At 41.3% G+C, this 14,206-nt stretch overlaps 1 protein-coding gene across 4 annotated transcripts in view; it reads right to left on the reverse strand.

The window, feature by feature from the left end:
- The window catches only part of Camsap2 (calmodulin regulated spectrin associated protein family member 2), a 79,416-nt gene extending 67,424 nt beyond the window's left edge, over window positions 1–11,992 (reverse strand). For all 4 annotated transcript variants that reach the window (XM_055598067.1, XM_055598066.1, XM_055598065.1 and 1 more), the window contains exon 1: window positions 11,793–11,992. In XM_055598067.1, coding sequence (XP_055454042.1) covers window positions 11,793–11,931 — 139 coding nt within the window. In that variant the 5' untranslated portion in view covers window positions 11,932–11,992. The remainder of the gene's footprint in view (window positions 1–11,792) is intronic.
- Window positions 11,993–14,206: the final 2,214 nt, after the last annotated feature.

The raw sequence follows: 14,206 nt of genomic DNA on the forward strand, positions 1-14,206 counted from the left end.
TCCTCGTACACTAATGTCTCTGTCCTGTGTCACTAGCACACAGAACTATGACATAGAGCAGGCACTTGCCTAGTCATTAAAGCACAGCCCCTAAGCACAGATGGCATCAATTAAAAAGTCCTTCCTTCTCTGAACTTCACTACCATGCAGTGGGCTGAGTGTTGTACATGCACTGGGCTTCTCAGTGACCATGGGGTTACAATATGATAAACACGAGAAGGAACACTGGTGGTGTATGAATGGTAAATGTCAGTACAAATACACTATATTTAAAATATATTATATACGGAAGGAAAAAAAAAACATGTAGCTATATGTTAGTTTGTTGGTTTTCTGCTAAATCAACATTCCACAGCAGTAAAACTAGAATCTATATCTTAGTTTCTAAGAGTCTTCCCACCAAAACCTGCTACAGCTAAAACACAGGACAGCTCAGGACATCTTTGTGTGCATACACACGTGCGTAAGTACACACGAGCATGAATGCCAAAGAGTTTTTCAAAGAAATGCTGAAAGAAGTGATGCAGCTATGTCAAAGGGACATAGGATCCAGATGGAAAAGAATCCTACTGGCCAAATCTAGGGCACTTTGAGTTATAATAAAATGCCCAACAATAAAAAATCATGAACAATTCATTAAATAAAAGATGAACCAATAATTCCATCCCAACAAATAAATACATAGGAAAGAAAAAGCTGTTCTTTTGTAATAAGAGTACCAACTGATAAATGAGGAGAAATGATAGCAATGATCAAGTTATAACAGATTCAGGCAAAATCATTAGCTGACATTAAAATAGGTACAAGTTTACAGGCAAATCCCTATAAATTATTAACTAAAAATGGGGGAAAAGTGGAGCTGAAACGATGACTCAGTGGTTAAAAGCATGTGCTGTTTTTGCAGAAGCCCCGGTATGAATTCCCAGCACTTACATAGTGGCTCACAATCATCTGTAATTCCAGTTCTGGAGGATCCAATAGCCTCTTCTAATCACTTCTGGTTCCAGACACACATGTGGTATACAGACATACATGCAGGCAAAACACTCACACATATAAAATAAAAATAAAACTTTTTTTAAAAAAAATGTGAAGAATTCATTTTATAATATACTGGCAGATGATCACAATAAACATCTCTGACAGTGAGACAAACACCATGTGTCATGTGATCTGATTTACTAAAAACACAAATCATTTGTGGTAGTCTATCTGTATTAACTTCAAACACTACAACTTCAGACAATCCCAAGTCCAGAGACATTCTGTAAATAACTGAGTCAATTTTTTTTCTAATGTAAAAGTGCATTTTAATGATAATAAAAAAGTCAACACTGGGGAATAATGGAGAAAGGAGTTACCACTCACTTCTCTACCTCAAGCCCCAAACCTTCTGGCATCACGTGTGTAAGAGGCTGTGAAGTCACTCTGACCTTGGAAGGAGTAGAGAAACTTTCTTCTCTTTGAGCACCATTCCTTTGGGGCTATTTGGCTTGTCTTCAGGTGCTGGGACACCCTTTCCAGGGCCCTGTGGAATGCAGAGATAGTGCTATGCAAAGAGGCAACAGGGCACCATCTGCTGGTGGAAAGACAGGTGGCTGTGCTGGTGGTGGGTGGTGGGAATCATTAAGAGGGATGCATGAAGAGGCAAAAGGAGAGAAAATCAAAGATGGAAGAACCAGAAGGCAGATGCTACCAGGGATTTGGAACAAGGTTTCTAGTTCCTGGGTTTCTATCAGCTTAGCTGAGGGAGGACCTCTGTGCTCTGTTTCTGCAGTCTAGGCATTTCTACACTGGGACACAGCCAGAACCCATGCCAGGCTGTCATCACCATTCTAGTCATTCACAACCAAGGAGAAAGGAGACATCTGCTGACGGGAGGTCCAGCATTCCGGAGCACTGGAGAAGAACACACAGGAGGAGGTAAGCCAGTCAACTCCTGCAGGAAGCCGGCTGCTTTTCTCACACCCAACGTAAAGATAGTTTGGAAGGACTAATACAGAGGGTTAGGAAAGCTTGATGCTCAGCACAGCATGTAGCTCAGTGCTTGGGGTTCCAAAGTGTTAATGTTATGACAGATTATACAACTATTAAAGATTAAAAGTGAATCTAAATGCTAAACACAATGCATGATCCTGAATCTGATTCTTCAATGAGAAAATAGAAATAATTAATACTGAAACAAAATTGAATGTGGGCTGTGTATTAGGAAACATATCAGGGTTAATTTTCTGATTTTTTTTTTAATAGAGATTATCTAAGAGAATTAACTTACACTTAAAGAAATACAGTGAAATATCTAGGGACAAAGGAGATATCTAGGTACAACGTCCCCAGTGCATAGTCAAATCAAAATGGCACACATATTTGTACCTATCTATGTAAGTACACACACATATACATATATAATGTGTACATGTATTTGTGTAGAGGAAGAGGAAGTGAGAAATAGAACGATAAACTGAACAGTGTGCTAACAGTTGACAGGTAAAGGGAAAAGTTGTAAGACCTCAAAATGCTGACTACCAATCTTTCCTGCCAAACCTGAAAATCTTCCAGAGTTCCATACACCAATGAACTACAGTATTCATCTAATGTACAAGCCAGAAACCAGGAGTCATCATTAGTATTAACCTCAAAGAAATTTGGAACCCAATCCATGTCACCTCACATCTCTTAGGCCCATGTAATCAGCACTTTTGTACCTCAATTACTACATTTATTGCCAGTTTTATCTTCTCATATTCACTCTTGTTCTCACTCCAAAGCACACCCTACTTGGAGCTGAGACAACAGCTCAGTGGGTAAATTTGTTTGCTGTGCAAGCAAAGGAACCTGAGTTCAGACTGCCAGCACCTATGTAAAAAGCTAGGCATGACAGAACACAACTCTAGCCCAGATGGATTCTGGGGGTTTTGATGTCAAGCCAAAATAGTCAAAGCGGTGTGCTCCAGGTTCTGAGAGAGACTATCTTAAAAAGGTAAAGAGCAATAGAGCAAGACACTTAATGCTGACCTTTGTGAAAGCTCCTGTGCACTTGAACACGCACACACACACACATGTATGTTTAATTAATGAAACTAAAATTGTAAATTCAATAATTCTCTCTAGTCAAACGCTACTTATTCCACACAAGCAAATTCAATCATGGCACAGATCCCATACATCCCAAGGGTTTTCAATTATTTTTCCTTCTCTAAGGATTAAAATCCTTCTTCTTGCCTATAAGAAAAAAATGATCCTATCTCTGCCAGCCACACTCAGCTCCTAGGAACCAAGTTCTGTTTGCTACAGAGCCTCTGCACATTCTGGGCACCCATGCTGCAATGCTCTTTCCTCCTATTTATACCCTTTTAAATTCCCAGGGGCCAGTGACTCATTCAGCTTGCTCCAATTCCTTTTTTCCCCTTAAAAGAGAGAGAGAGAGAGAGAGAGAGAGAATGTACCATTTATCCTGCCTTTCATATCTCAATGTGTCTTTACTTTTAAGACTATTCAATTCTATTATTAAAAATGTGTGAGTATGCAGTTTGTAAAACATAGGTGAAATGTGTTAAGATACTTAAAGAAGTTTAACAAGCAGAGAATAGAATGTACTGAAGTACTTAGTAGTATATACATAACAAGCATAGGGAATGGAAAAAATAAAGATGCCCTAATGTTCATGAAAAACCTAGATACTAAACATTCATGCTACAGATATATGCATATATATGGTACTATTTTTAAAACAGTAAATATAGAGAGAAAGGGTAATTAATATTCATGAGTCCTTTAATCCAGCTACCCAACAATGATCCCCATTTTGGCCTATATTTCTCCTACCCAAAGAACACAAAACCCATGACTATTCATCAAGCTTACTGGTAAGCTTCAACTGTGGCAGACTTGTTCATTCCTCTGGTGTCTCTGATAAAGATGGTATGTATCATTGGCCTGTATTTCCCTAAGGGGATCCCTGTTGGAATTTCAACTCTTGTCCTGACCCCCATACCAACAGCAGGAAAAGCTAAAGTAGGAGAAAAGATGGGCATAAAATATTGTCTACCACAGAATTTGGAATATGGATCTTTCTGCTTCCACCTTATCCTATGTATATTAACTAGCTCATCTTTTCCCTCTTGCTTCTTCCTGAAAATTGATTTACTAAGTCATGAAAAGCCAGCTTTTCAAGTTATTTGTCTGTTATTTGCTTTCTGTTCCTAGACCTCTGAGTAGGCTGCCTGGTGTATGCTGTGAGGTTATTAATGCGTCAGGGTAACTTCCCACACAGCACTCATAAAACAGAGAATAAGACATAAGCAACCGAATAAGACAGAGAAGTGTCTTTTTAAAGGGGCATTCCAAAGAGCAAAAGAAGTCATCACGACAGAATGACAGCCAGATATGAAGTGTCGCCTGGTTAAAACAAAACCCACATACACAGTATACAATTAAAAAAAAAAAAAAAAAAAAAACATTTGAATGCAATAAATTCTCTAATTATCAACTTAGAAACACAGAAGACAAAAGGAAACCTGTCAAGCAATTTTGGAGATTTGAAGAATCACCAATTTCATTAAGCTAGGTGTAGTGGCACATGCCTGCAAAGCCACCACCTGGGAGGTACAAGCAGGAGGATCAGAAGCTAAAGGTCATCCCTGGCTACAAATGAACAAGGCCAGACTAGGCTACATAAGACCCACCTCAAAATAACAAAAGCCAAGATTTTTTCTTATCGGCATGTAATGTGTTAAACGACATCACAACATTTGTGAATGAAGTGTATTTTTGTGGTTCTCCATCTGCTTTCTCCCACCTCAATGCTACCCTATTCTCCACTTGTAGCTTCCACACAAGATTTTTTTTTCATCTTTCATATCCCATCATACCCTTCATCTTACTTCATCATATAACATTACCCTCTCTTAGACTCCTTTCCAAGATTTTCAGGCTTTTCCCACACTTACAGCTATATATATATGGGAGTTTTGTTTTTACGTACGTTCATTACATACACTACAGGCTAGGATTTGGACATATAGGAGAGTATGAGTTTTGTTTTTCTGGGTCTAGGTGACTGCACCTAATATTATACTTTCCGGTTCACCCATTTCTCTCCTTACTAATTTCATGATTCATTTTTCTCTAAAGGTAAAAAACATTCCATTGTGCCTATGTGCCACAGGATCATTATCCATTCATCTGTTAGTGAGCATTCAGGGAGGTTCCATTTCCCATTTCCCTGCTATCATGAGTAAAATAATAAAGCATGGATGTACAAGTGTCTTAGTGGAAGATATTGAGTCCTTTGAGTTTATTTCTAGGAGTAGTATAGCTGAAACCCAAGAAATTGTATTGAGCAAATAGTATGTGTTCTCCAACAAGCAAATTACAAGAAAGACAAAGACAGAAAGAGAATCTATTTTATTTTAAAAAACAAAACCTAAAACACATGGCCATTCTGCAGATCCTAACAAGGACAAGTAAACAAATGGAAAGAGATGTATGAATCAATCAGAAATGCTAATACTTACGCTATGGGTGTTGCTTGTGGCAATGGCAGTGGCATGCTTATACTTTAAAGACAGTTTTTGTTTTGGACAGATAAAGCAATATCTGAGATTTGCTTCAAATAATTGGTCGGGATGGAAGTGTTTACAAATGGGTCAAGACTAGCTACAAGTTCACAACTCTGGAGGTAATGAGTCCACAGAAGTTTGCTATTACTATACATTGATGAGATATAATCCAATGGTTTTTAAGAAAAAAGCAAAAAGACACTGCAGAACTTTCATGTAATAATCAGGAAAGGGCTCTGACCAGTGGTTTGGGGCTGAGGCCTAGACCACTTACAGCTATTATGTACCATGACAGAGAATGAAATCCACCTGTGATGAAGGATACAGCTAAAAGAACCAAGGAAAAATTAGCACCCAATCTACTCCAATCTAAATCCATCCTACTTTAGGACTCTTGAAGTTTTACAAACCAATAAATCTTCTTACTGTCAGCCAATTTGAGATGGGTTTTCCATTAACTAAAATGAAACTATCTCCTATCCACTTTCCATATAGTCATATTTGTCTGCACTTACCAGCTTAACATCCAATGGATCCCCCATCATAAATTTCAGTCCTACACCAATCCATTTCCTATGCCATTCCCAAGACTTCACTTTTTCATTATGGTAACATGCATGCAACATTAGGCATACCTTTCAGCTTTTTAAAAGTGTACTTCATGAGAGCTTCTTAAAAAGATTTCTGATGATGCCACCTTGCAAAGAATAAAACTGAGCAGTTCAGGGTCTAGGTGGGAAGAAAATTTTTTACTAGATTTATCTGGATAATCAAAGATAATTTAATTAGCCTCTCCATGCCTAGTTCTTCACTTATTACCAAAAAAAGGAATACTCTATGTTTTAACTTGCTTTCAATGTGGATATTGTTTGTACCTTAATGTACAAATGCCCTTTAAACCTGACAGTGTGTTACAAGTTTCCAGCAGGTATAGAGAATATTTTCAGCATTTGGACAAGAACTAAGGACACTGATAAAATACAGGACAACCCCCGAATTATCTGATCAATAGTTCTACAGTTGGGAAACTGTAGAGACTGATAGAGACTTAGGTGAAGAAATATATCTGCCCACTAGTGTTGTTCTCAAAACTAAAAGAAAAATTCACATAAAACGCTTTGAATGTCAGTGTTCCGACTGTGTGACTCTTACCCTGAATTATACTGTAGTTCAACTTTCATCTTTGCTCAAAACCACTGTATGTCAAACCACCTTTCCTCCTAGGGCTTCAGTGTTATTATCCTTTCTTCAAGAAAAAAAAAAAAATTTAAACATGTATTTAAACATTTATTTATCTATTTATTTATTTGGGGGTGGGGAAGACTTATGTCATGGTGCTTGTATGAAGGTCAGAGAACAACTTGCCAGAGTCAATTATCTCCTCCTACCATGTAGCTCCTAGGGATCAAATGCAAGTTGTTACACTTAATGTTAGGGCCTTTATTTGCTGAGCCATCTCACTGGTCTATATACTTTGACAACAGGCTCCTTAACCCTGATTGCCCTGACTCTGCCTCCTTTTCTGTTAAGTACTCACTCTTCTAAAGTCTATCAATTTTTTCCTTGTCTTCTACAATCACATCTACTTACAACTTTCAGTTACACACTGCTATCTACAGAACAGCAATTATTCCCAGACTCAGCTTCTGAGTCACACTTCAGTCTTGCCTTTATTTGTAACTACCTACTCTGCCACATTTCTCAGACAACATATTTGGAGTTATACCTAGCTCAAGAACATAAAAACATCTACCTTCCCATCGGAGGTACTAACTTCTCTGTTAGCTAATATCACAATTTACCTTCCTGGTCATTAACTCTCCAAGTTTCACTTTCTCTAAATCCTCAAGTGGCCTTATCCTCGATGATACTCTTCAAAACAATCACTCACTTATCCCAAATTCAGTCCTTCAGAAACACTAAGGAGTGAATTTCTGAAATGATTCTTCTGTCACTTGCTTCTTTGCCATTCCTTTGGCCCATGTAAAATAGTGCTTAACTACTAAGAGCACACACACAAGTCAGACTTCCCTGGTTTGATCCCAGTTCCATTAGCTTGATGCCTTTGGATAAGCTCCTAAACCCACTGGGATGATTAACAGTTTCCACCTCTTATGGCAACTGAGATGATTAATGAGATACTATGTATGAAGTGTATGACACAGTAACTGCTCAATAAATACAGCAGATTTATTACATCCACCCCACCTTGAGCCCTCCTCACTTTTGCCCAGAATCTTGCAAATGGCCTCTGCTCTGAGTCTTTTTTCACCTCATGGTTACCCAATGCTCTACATCCTTGTAAATATGTAAAAGTCAGAACTTCTATAGGATTTCAACAGTATCTGCTGGGTCATAACAGAAATGTAACAAAGTATACTTACAACAGCAAGTGATTTGATGCCACTGACTAGATGGAATAAGGAAAGTGGGGGACTAGGACGATGGTTCTGTCTCTAAGTAAAAGTGCTTGGTGCAGAAATACAAGGAGCTGAGTTTGAATCCCATGCAAAAAGTGTTGGTAGTAGTATAGACCTATAATCCCAGTACCAGGAGAGAAAAAAACAGAAGATTCCTGGGGCCTGCTAGGTAGATTGGTGAGCAGCAGATCCAATGATAAGCCTTATCTCAAAAAGTAGAGAGTAATTCTGTCTTTGGCCTCCATAGGCACTTGCACACATGGAAATGTGTACTACACACACACACACACACACACACACACACACACAGAGGAAAATATAACTACTAAAGTTAAAATGATAAATTGACATTATAAAGCCTTAAGGTGGGCATGATGGCTCCCATATGCAATCTCAGCACTCAATGAGGCTGAATAGGAGGACTCACATGAATTGTAAGCTACCCAGAACTACACAGCAAGAACCTGTATCAACAGACACACATACACACACAAATGGCATAGTGGTGCATAACTTCAATCCCAGCACTTAGGAGGCAGATTCAGGAGGATCTCTGAGTTCCAGGCCAGTCTGGTCTACACAATGAGTTAAGAGACCAGCCAGGATTATATGAGACCCTGTCTGTCTGTCTGTCTGTTTTTGTCTTTTGTCTCTCTCTCTCTCTCTCTCTCTCACACACATACACACACAGGTGTGTGGGGATGAGAATGAGGAATTCATTCCAAAAGTTCTACACCAATGCGCTGGAAGACTTAAAAGAAGCAAAACCTTTAAGGCACTCTCAGTCATACCAGTGCTTGAAGGCGTTAAGCTTTCAACACAGTAGGTTATCTATCACGCAATTTAACTCCTTCTTTTCTAACCAGAATACTTATTGTTGCTATAAACTCATCTATGCAAACTTATTCTTCATTTAAATGAAACCACAGCGGCATTTGTCAGGAAAATAAACTATTAAGACTGGGACTCATAATCCCCAGCAAGACCCCTAGAAATTGAAGTAGGATGATCAGGGTTCAGTGTCATTCTTGGTTACACAATAAATTCAAGGCTAGTCTAGACTATATCAGACACTGACTTTCAAAAACTAAACACTAATGAAAACACACTCCCTAAAAGATGAGGCCTTTGGAATATTTTCAGGACAAGAATAATATTATTCACACAAATACCACATATCTGCTTTCTAGGTATCACAGAGCTAATGTCTTATTGGTTTTACAATTCAATTATTTTACTGTTTGCCCACAACTGACTCTGTATTAGCCATTTTAAATTGCTTTTCCAATATACAGCTCTAAAATTGATGAGTTTTGTTTGTTTGTTTGTTTTTGTATATCAAAAGTTAGAAAGGGACCAGTAAGATTGCTCAGTACATAAAAGGCTTTGCCACCAACCCTAACAATATGAGTGCCAGCCCTGGAGCACACATGGTGAAAAGAAAGAACCAACTCCAACAAGTTGTCCTGTCCTGGGTGAGTGAACACACACGCAAAACAACAGTATAGAAATGTAATACAACAAACCATTCTAATACTTTGAACATTTCTAAAAGCAACAACAACAACAACCCATATATTAACATAAATAGCTGGGTTAACATTTTTAATAAGTGAACACATTAGCTTTGAAATATTTGTTAAATTTTTTTGTTTGTGGCAAATAAAAATGTATCAGAAATTTAAAAAATCTAACCTTTTTTCTATATACTTCATGTAAGTTTAAGTCTTGTTTAGTTTTAAAGATTGTCAATGGGAGCTGAAGAGATGGCTCATCTCTTAAGTGGTTAAGAGCACTGGCTACTCTCCCAGCCAACCAGGGTTTAATTCCCAGCACCCACATGGCAGCTCACAACTGTCTGTAACTTCAGTTCTAGGGGGTCCGAAACCCTCACCTACACATACATGCAGGCAAAACACCAATGCACATAAAATAAAAATAAGTCATTAAAAAAAAAAAAACACTGTCAATAAAGCAAAACAAAAGTGGGACATGGTGGCATACATCTCTAATCCTAGCACTAAGGCAGAGGATTGCTATGAGTTTGAGGACAGCTGGACATCAGTGAGATTGTCACACACATACACACAGAGATACAAACACACAGATACACATGCAAACACAGGCACAGATACACAAACACACAGACACACACACACAAACAGAAACACACACCATTTTAAAGAATGTATCAATTTGTAAGTCACTCTCTTAAGATCTTAGATCTTTTTATCCATGCCAATCGCTGCCCTGATTTCCTCCTTCTTAAATGAGGAACACGCTGACATCAGAGTTGTGAATCCTAATGTAACACAATGCCCAACACTGCAGAGTGCCTAGAAGAAGTCAGATCCCACTGATAGTAATTCCTTTACTTCCTCTCTTCTCAAGTGTGTTCAAGAATCCAGTGACCTGCCTGACATACATCCAGAAAGTAGGGCATTTCTGCTCAGAAGCCTCTGTGAGAATGAACAGAATACACTGGCTTCTGTACTGTAAGCACTCTCTCAGTTTCAGACCACAAGAAAATGCCCCTGGTCTCCTGTCTTCCAGCTTCCACAGAGGAAACTATGTCAATGTCCCTGTTTTCTAAATATTTTAAAAGCCTCATATGTTCTCCAAATGGATATTCAGTATACTGCTTCCCATTCTTTATATCAAAAATTTATTATTATTCATTTAAAACTTAAATTTATTCAAAAAGACATTCACTCCTGATGTTAGTTCTGTATCAATTTATATGAATTCAAATAAAATTAAAACAGATATAAACATAAAAATCCCTTCTCAATTTATTCAATACGTTTCTAAACAGTGGGGGAATCATCTGCTCTTTAATCTAGATATACAAGTCCAGAAAACACTTGCCTATGTATAAAGTTAAACAATAAAGCTGGGTTAAATCATTTAGCCACATATTTTCACAGTCCTAAAGCTAGAAATCAGTCATCCTCCACAAAACATCCAGAACATTGTGTAAGCACGAAGGAACTTTTCTAATTTTTTTCTTAAAGCATTCCACAACATGGGCTCCTAAGCAAGAGCTAAGGAATCACAGCAGGAGGCCCCTTTCCTGTTATTCTGCAAAAACTGGATTATAGAGGGAGTGTTTAATTGCCACTGTACTACAGGATTTCTATGTCAACAGCACATACCCCCCCACCAACCCCCCCCAAAAAAAACACTTCTACTTCAAAAAGAAAAAACTTAAAAGTAGTGAGGTTTTGCTTGATTGTATGACGTCAAAATACATTTAGAAAAGGAATATGCCTCGATAACACTAAGTGAAAATAGCACCATACAGTCAGAAAACTAAAACTGATTAGTTTTAATCAGTGGCTTAATAGACTCTAGAATGCGTGTAAACGGCTGATAGAGGGATAAAGAATGACAGTAAAAATTAGTACTGCACTTCAACCAGTGACCACCTTTTCATCCTATACAGCCTGAACGGTTGCCACCATTACAAATGTCAAAATCAACGGAGTACCCCACCTTCATCCAGTAATAAAGAAATTCAGATTTCTTGGTAGGGTAATCACAATTACGACTGCGAAGAACATGTATGCAGCACAATGAGGAAAACACCACAAATTAAAGCCATTTCGGGAAAACACGACAATTCCCGCAATCAGTCAAGGGCACCTCATCTAAGACCAAACCTGCCTTCTTTCTTTCTCCTAGTGCCAGTCTCCCGTCATTTCCCTGAACCTGTACCGGAAGACACACATGGGGGAGGGGGCTGGAATCAGGAACAAAAACCGGGATGTGGACAGCATCGGGAGGAAGAGGAAAGGACGAGACTACTTACCTGTCCCAAAGGCTTTGGCCACCAGCCAGGCCAGATTGCAGGCGATTTTGGCCCTGGAGAAGTCATAGTGGTCAAAGGGCTTGATGGCTGGAACAATGAACGTCCTTCTCATCTCCCGCGGGTCTGCAGCATCCCCCATCTTTCACGGCGGCCGGTCGGGGTGGAGGGACGACGGTCTTCACATGGTGTGGCGAGGACGGGAGTGCAGACGGTCCGCGCCGGCCGCGGCCCTCCCGGGCGCCGGGCCCCGAGAAGCTCAGCTGTGCTCGCCGCGCGCTCGCCGCCGCCGCGGCCCCGGGCATAGACGTGGGGCGGCCCCGGGCCGCGCTCGTCCGGCCCCGGTCTGCCCCGCAGCCTCCCCTTTGTCTCCGTTTAGTCACACGGGCTCGGAGGAGGGTGGCGGCTGCGAGGGCCCGGAATGCTCGGGCGGGGGCAGCCCGGGCGATCACGTCGCGGACAGTGGCCCTGCCATGGCGGAGCGCGCACGCCCCGCCTCACTCACGGCCGCCCCTCGGGTCGCGGGACCCGCCGCGAAAACGTCAGAATCGCTGCAGCGCGCGAGCCGCCCGCGGCCCGGCGCTCCCGTCGGCGCCGCCCGCCTCCTCGGCGCAGCTCGCGGCCAAGGCAGCGGCCTGCCGGAGGCCGCAAATCTCGAGCCCTCGGCTGCTGCCTTATCGGGCTCGTCCTCGTATTTTCCGCTCCCCCGCCCGTGGCCGGCCGCGTCGCTCCCCTCGGGCCGCCGCCGCCGCCGCCACCGCCGCCGCCGCTGCGGTTTTCCGGCTGCGGCACTGGATGGAAAGAGCAGACGGGCAGCACTGAGCATGCGCCTGGCGCGCCCGGCCCCGACCCCGCCCCTGCCGCTGTCTCGCGCTGCCGCGCGCACTGAGCATGCCCAGCCTCGCTGCCGCCCGCGCCGGGCTCCGCGCCGCTGTCCATTAATCGACAGGGTGCCCGCTTGAGTGGACGTCCTCTACGTCCATGGCTCTGGGCTGCTGCCGCTGACACTGCTGGACGAGGGAAGGAGAGAAAGGGAGGGGAGAGGCTTTTCCCTCCAGCTACACGTGGTTCCGCCAAGAGAATTGATATTCATTCCAAATGCTGCTATTGTCACACATGCTGCTGCGAACTTGCCTTGCACAACCCATTAGTCCTTGTAATAACCCTGAGAGGTAGATGTTACTGGTTGACCACGAAATTAGGGAGGGATGCAGTGAGTTAAGGCACCCATGGGCTTTAACCTGGGATGAAGGTCAGGTTTAAAGACTGGGATCCTTACTTTGGTCTGCGTTAGCTCTCTAACGCAGTGCGTGGATGTTTAAAGATTGAATTAATTTCATACCAAGACATTTTAACTTGACACTCCCCGCTGAAGTTTTCTAAGCGAGGGGTTAGGGTTTAGGTGCCTTCTGTTTCCTCATTAAAAAAAAAAAAAAAAACATAAATCCCTCCACAAAGAACACCTGCAACTACTAGTTGTCGCAGATTTTCACGAGCTCCTTTTGTCAGAGCCCTCTCCACTCCCCTGTGTGCGTCCTCAGATCCTGTCACTGTGGGTCTCTCTGTCCTTCTGTCTTAAGCCCTTCCACAGGAGTCACTCCCTCCAGATAGCCTTCCCTTGTCATTACCGCCGACTTCCCAAGCAGAGCTGTCAAATAGGCAATTCCCCAGTTGTTTCCAAAGCAATGTGTATCCTTTGTTTCACAACCTTGCCATGCTGCATCCCAGTCACCAATCATCTTTAACGTTCAAGTTGACTTTGTCTATCTCTGGCATGTATTTGATGTTCATCCTCACAGTAGTTGCTCTGTTAATGTCTAGGGTCAAAGGGTAAATGTTACTGCAGTTAACACTGAATGTGGTTTTCACATCTTGTTTTAACACATTGTCTAATTTTAATTATATAATCCTGGGTTGGTTTCATTTTACAGATGAGAGAGCTAAGACTCAGAAAGGCCTCTTAGACTGCAGATGTAGTAAAGGCAAACTCAGTCTGAACTCAGAACTATCTTGCTTTGTACAGCTAGGGCCTCCCTATTATCGCCAGCCGTTAAGATGAAAGGCCTATGAAATATGAGGCGAGGAACTGTGATCCCTACTATCAAAGAGGGCAGCACCTTTTAGCAAGACCCTCCCTTTTGATTTCTGCTTAATCCCTAGAAATACTCCTCCCGAACCCAATAAGGCATTACAGATAAGCCCTGCGAACAATGCCAAGCAGGGGGGGGGGGAAATGTCATTAATAATATGCCATTGGGTGATTGACATTTTTTTTCAGTAATTCACTTAATATTTAATAGAGTTTTTCTCATGGGCAAGGCCCTTTGTAAAATTAACATATTAACATATAAATACTAGTTGTCAAAGCACATTCAAATGATAACTAGTTTCCACATCTATTTGATGAAATAGGCACT

Source organism: Psammomys obesus, unplaced genomic scaffold, assembly GCF_907164565.1.
Source record: "Psammomys obesus unplaced genomic scaffold, mPsaObe1.curated_primary_1811, whole genome shotgun sequence".
Classification (NCBI taxonomy): Eukaryota; Metazoa; Chordata; class Mammalia; order Rodentia; family Muridae; genus Psammomys; species Psammomys obesus.